Source organism: Oryza glaberrima, chromosome 2, assembly GCF_000147395.1.
Source record: "Oryza glaberrima chromosome 2, OglaRS2, whole genome shotgun sequence".
In the NCBI taxonomy this organism is placed as follows: domain Eukaryota; kingdom Viridiplantae; phylum Streptophyta; class Magnoliopsida; order Poales; family Poaceae; genus Oryza; species Oryza glaberrima.
In genome coordinates this window covers 14,862,117-14,867,668 of record NC_068327.1, presented here as the reverse complement: position 1 = coordinate 14,867,668, position 5,552 = coordinate 14,862,117, and the positions used below count along the sequence as shown (strand labels likewise).

Here is a 5,552-nt window from a genome sequence, read left to right as displayed (position 1 = left end):
TTGCGTCCCTGCTTCGCCATGGGCTTGGCCTTCGTGCTTCGCCATGGGCTCCGCCTTCGTGCTTCGCCATGGGCCTCGCCTTCATCCAGACTTGGCTTCTGGTTGTTTTACAGCTCATTGGTGGTTTTGGCATGTTCGGACGAAAGCCCTCATGATATGTCTCCACCAAAATCCTTCATCGATCCCTTGTAGGAGGGATTAATCGAATAATGACCGTACGAGTCGCTCCCTAGGCCCTATGCCACTGACTCATCCATGTGCACATTGTAGACGCGAGTTGGTAGAAGGCTAGGAGCACACGCGGCAGAAAATTTTTTTTTATGGCACTTGGCACTTGCTGAGTGCCATATAGAACGCATGGCACCCCTTGCCATATTTTGCATGATTCTGGAAGCAACTAGACCTTCTGAAACCATGCCTTTCCGTTTTTCTTAAAGAAAATCAACTGATGAATGGCAATCGCTAAACTAGCTTAGGCCGGCGGTGGAGTCAGGTGGCGGCGATGCACGCTTTTTTTTTTTTTCCGCCGCGTGCCCCTTCCCTTATGCTAAGGGCAGATGCTATTTTCAACCATATATTTTTTTTTTGGCAAAGTTGCCAAAAAAATGTCTACGTTTTGTTGTGGCCGAATTTGGCCAATACATAAGAAATCCTGCCAACATTTTGGCAATATTGATATCTTGCCAAAATTTTGGCATTGCCAAAACTTGGTTTATTTTGGCTACAATCTGAACAGGCCTTAAGAATTATTTTTCTACGATGCCAGCAAAATTACACACTACTCCCTCTGTCCCATAAAAAACCAATATAGTACTGGACGCATAGTTATTAGAACCGGATCGGACCGGCGATGCGAACCAGGGCCTCGGTCGGTCCGCGGTCCAGCCAAAAGACAGGCCATGTAATCAAACCAGAGTTGAACCGCTGGTATTAGGTATGAACTGGAGAAAACTAGCCTCGGCTGGTCCGCGGTCTAGCCAAAAGACCGGCCATGTAATCAAATCGGAGGAAAACCGGTTGAACCGCCGGTTTTAGGTATGAACTGGAGAAAAACTGTACATTAGATCGGGGAATAAGCTGGTAACAGGGCAGTGCGGTCCAGCCAAAAGACCGGCCATGTAATTAAACCGGAGGAAAACCGATTGAACCGCTGGTTTTAGGTATGAACTGGAGAAAAAATGTACATTACATTAAAACTGTACATTAGATCGGGGAATAAGGTGGTAACAGGGCAGTGCGGTCCAGCCAAAAGACCGGCCATGTAATTAAACCGGAGGAAAACCGATTGAACCGCCGGTTTTAGGTATGAACTGGAGAAAAAATGTACATTAGATTGGGGAATAAGCCGGTAACAGGGCAGTGGGAACGTGGGATGGGTGAGAAGAGAAAAATAGGAGGAAAAGAGCCGCGCATAGGATTCAAATTGCCTACCTATGGTCACAAGAAGTAATACTCCCACCACTGTGCTATGGACTCGTTGATGTTTTTGATTAATATGTGAAGATATTTGACTCGTGTTGAGCCGGCGGTCCAACCGGTTGAGCCATTCAAACCGTGAACCGAGGGCTTCACCGGTTCCACATCTGGTCCGGTCCTAATAACTTTGACTGGACGTGACATATCCTAGTACTATGAATCTGGATATACCTCTGTCCAGATTCATTGTACTAGAATATATCACGTCCAGTCTTAGGTTCGTTTTTTTGGACGGACGGAGTTGAGAAGATCAACCCCCCCCCCACCCCACCCCAAACACACACACTGTGTTGCGCTGCTGCCACTCTGCACCTCGCAGCGCTGAACGGGATGAATCGGAGAGGGGGGAATGAATTGGCGACCAGAGAGACTACTTAGACCAGACACCCCGCGACCATAGACCAATCAGACTAGGTTGTCTGTTCTCCTTTTCTAGACAACATAAAAACAGAGCAAAGCCCCAATTCGAAAACCCGTTGTGCAGTAGTAGAGCAGCAGGCAAACGCGACCACGCAAGGTGTGAGAGAACCGGGTGTTCGAGACCGCCTGCCTCTGTTGACCGGTGCACGGTGCCCCTAGCAGACATGCCACGGCCATGCAACGCCGTCCAACGATAGCGCGCCGTGAGCTACGGTGGTCTAAGGGTGTTGTTGGTTAAAAAGATATCCCTAGATATGGTGATTTAGTTTTTGGGTTTGTTTGGTTAGTGGGTAAGAGAGGATAGGATGGAATATTCCATGATTATGACAATGTTAATGATAATAACGGAAACGGATCGTCTACTGTACAGTTAATACTGCACAGGTGCTGTAGCGATCAAATCAAGCCATCAGATTACATTAGATGGCTCTGATTCTGCTCAATCTGCCCACCACTTACTTGACAGTTACATGGCTAAGGCCATGAAAGCTTCAGACTCTGTTTATACATATGTGTGTGCTGTTCATCTAACGATATGCCTCCCATTTCACATCTTCTACAAATATCATAAGCAGAGCATCGCCTCACTGTGAAGTCTACACTTATTCCAAAGTGTAACACTAAAAAAGTTGCATCGTTCATTTACACCCTCTACAAAATAGTGCTCTGATGAAAAGGTTTCAGGAAGATTAAACACAATACTCTGATGGAAACATGTACAAAGGTAACTGCATGTGTGCCAATAGTTCAGTACTAAACGCTGACAGAAACTGACAGAAGAATGCATAGCATAAATTTTCTGTGGCATTGAAAAAAAAATGAATGGATGTTCTCAAAAGTAAATGTTCAATGGCTTGATTTGTTATTGTCAATTTGATACCCAGGCATCTAGCTATCTCCCATCAAAATTTGCACTGAACCCAAAATTCCAGGTAGTATCAAATATGTTCCGCTCCATGCCATCACCCTATACAATGAATTAGAGTAATTAGAAAAATAATATTGATGCTGCTAGACAGTATGCACTAAATATATAAGTTTTAGTATATATAAGTGGAATACCCTCAGTAGTTCTGCATAGCTATTGATCCATCCATATTCTTCAGATCCCTTCTCATTCGTTCCATTAGTCTTCTCCACCAGAATTTGGTTCTGTGCTATGGAACAATCCTTCACTTGCTGCTAAGCAAAACCATCCAGATAAAATATTACTCTATATATAATCAGTACATATATAGTCTAATTGAATAGTTCGTAAGTAACATACCAAGATATTTTGTTTGTCAGGTACAACTTGTACCTTCTTTTTGGTGGGATGCTGCTTATCAAGCCAATTTTTCTTTCTCCTTGTGCTACACTTTTGAGTTTCTTTTTTCTTCAGACGTGCAGTGTGCAAAGAGCCGTTTGCTTCTTCAGATGCAACTTCACCTAGTTGACTATTAGGTGTTTTTTCATCAACTTCTTTCCTCAGGCTCTCTAGAACACTGTCCACTAGTGTGCTGCACTCTTCAGATTCAGCAGCTCGAATAGCTATACCAAGAAATTTGTGAATAAGAAACTTCAAGCGGCACCTATCCTCCAATCTGGGATCTTCTACGACAATCTTGCCATAACAGTCCTCAATAGCACCAACTCGTGCTTCTCGAGTCCATCGCTTCAAAATATATCTCTTTGGCAAAGACTTAATATTCATCACATCAAGGACTTTCAAAGCATGACTGCACAATATTCCAGTCCTTTCAAATTGTCCTCAGGTGCACAATGCCTGTTGCTCTGCATAATTGCCTACAACTTTGCACTCCTCTTCAAATGTTGACCCTTCACCAGGAGCCTCAATTGCAACAATGAATTCATTATGTTCTGATGACTTGATGTATGCAGCCATGGATCTTTCATATTCATTTTGAAAATATTCAAATATACAAGGTGTGTAAATCTTACTTGCTTGCACCAATATAGGAACTCTCATTTTAATTCTAGGCAATTTTTTTCTTGCTTCATATTCTGCATCTAATTCGTTGTCTCGTTTTCCTTTGATAACTCTTTCAAGATTATTGAAAAACCGAATAATGTCAAGATCAGACTTGAGATGGTTTTTCAAGTCATTATTTAAGCTCTCACTCAACTGTGTGCTTCTCATCCCTAATGTGTAAACATTCCTCATGTAGCATTCCGCCCATTTCTCTTTTACCTTATATATACTGTTTAGCCAAGTCTGCTTGTGCACCTTGCTTCTGATGGTACTGAAAGCTTCCTCAAAAGTTGCTTCATCTTCATATTCATACATACAAGCAGTGAAATCAGACAAAATGTTTGTGTCTTCTTTCTTGGTACGAGGTAAGTGTTTAATAGAATTTTGCATTATATGAAAAGTGCACAATCCATGCCATGCTTCTGTAAATACCACCTCAATTGCCTTTCCCATTGCAATATCTTGATCTGTGTAGATTATTGTAGGCTGTTTTTGATTATGTACAGCTAAAAAGGTCTCAAACAACCATTTGAAAGAATCAAATGTTTCATCATACAAAATAGCGGCTCCAAAAATGACTGTCTCTCTAAAATGGTTGAATCCAACAAAGACACCAAAGGGCCTGTATTCTTTGTTTGTCCCAAATGTTGTGTCAAAAGTAACAACATCTCCAAACTGAGCATAGTCGATTATCATCTTAGCATCAGCCCAAAAAATATTTGTTATTTGTTCTTCACAATCCAACTGAAGGGCATAATGAAATGAAGTGTTCTCTGCAACTTTGTCCTGAAAGTACTTCAACATACTTCTGGCTTCGCCATACATCAACTCCCTTTGACGCTTGGTTCGTAAATGGTTCTTGAGATCACAACGTGTATAACCAAGGTTTACTGAACCACCAACTTGCCGACTAGCAAGCTCATGTGCAGCTTTTGGTCCAATGCCCGAATCATCCATTGTTTCAATTTCAAATGCTTGCAATGATGATATCTTTCTCTGTGATGGCATTAAATGGCATGTTGAAGGCAATTGAAGTTCATGGTTATGTTTGAGAACTAAATCATATACTGAATAATCGCCCACTTCTCTATCAACTGTGATTCCGATCCGAGCTTTGCAACCTGTTCTTGTTTCAGCACGAGGACGCTTGGTGTTGTGATCTCTTTTGTCTATTGCCCGGTATCCCTCATTGGAACAAACATATCTTGCAGAAGTAATTACTCCATCAACTTTACTCTTATTTTCATAATTTATCCTAACATCAAAACCAGTACGACCTCCATAATAAGTCCAAAATTCCCATGCCTCTTTTGTAGATTTAAATTTCATGCCAAATTGAGGAATCCAACTAGGAATCATATTTGTGCTGTAAAAAGAAACAGGGATCAACTCTTTTTTTTTACAACAAAGAAATACAGTGTTAAATATGGATTGCTATGTGGTCATTATTAAGATCATATTCAGTAATGAGATCAACAACATAGTCAGAGAAAAGAAAAATGTAGATGATAAAACTATGTTGACCTGAATGAAATTGATCTCACCTATTTGAATTATGATGGTTGGAGTTTGAGTCGTTCGCCATAAGGCCTCAGATCTGTAGGTATACTCTGTTTAGCGCTACACGAGTGTAGAGTGTATCCACTCCAATCATAAGAATCACACAACAATGCTTTTGGTTTTT

The 5,552-nt window shown here is 41.4% G+C and overlaps 1 protein-coding gene across 1 annotated transcript; it reads right to left on the bottom strand.

The window, feature by feature from the left end:
* Positions 1-2,788: 2,788 nt before the first annotated feature.
* On the bottom strand, positions 2,789-5,197 carry LOC127762528 (protein FAR1-RELATED SEQUENCE 5-like). Its single transcript, XM_052287036.1, has 4 exons — positions 3,662-5,197; positions 3,164-3,565; positions 2,959-3,075; positions 2,789-2,863 (listed from the first exon to the last, which is right to left on the bottom strand). Exons 1-4 carry the CDS (start codon positions 5,195-5,197, stop codon positions 2,789-2,791), a joined length of 2,130 nt encoding a protein of 709 aa, XP_052142996.1.
* Positions 5,198-5,552: the final 355 nt, after the last annotated feature.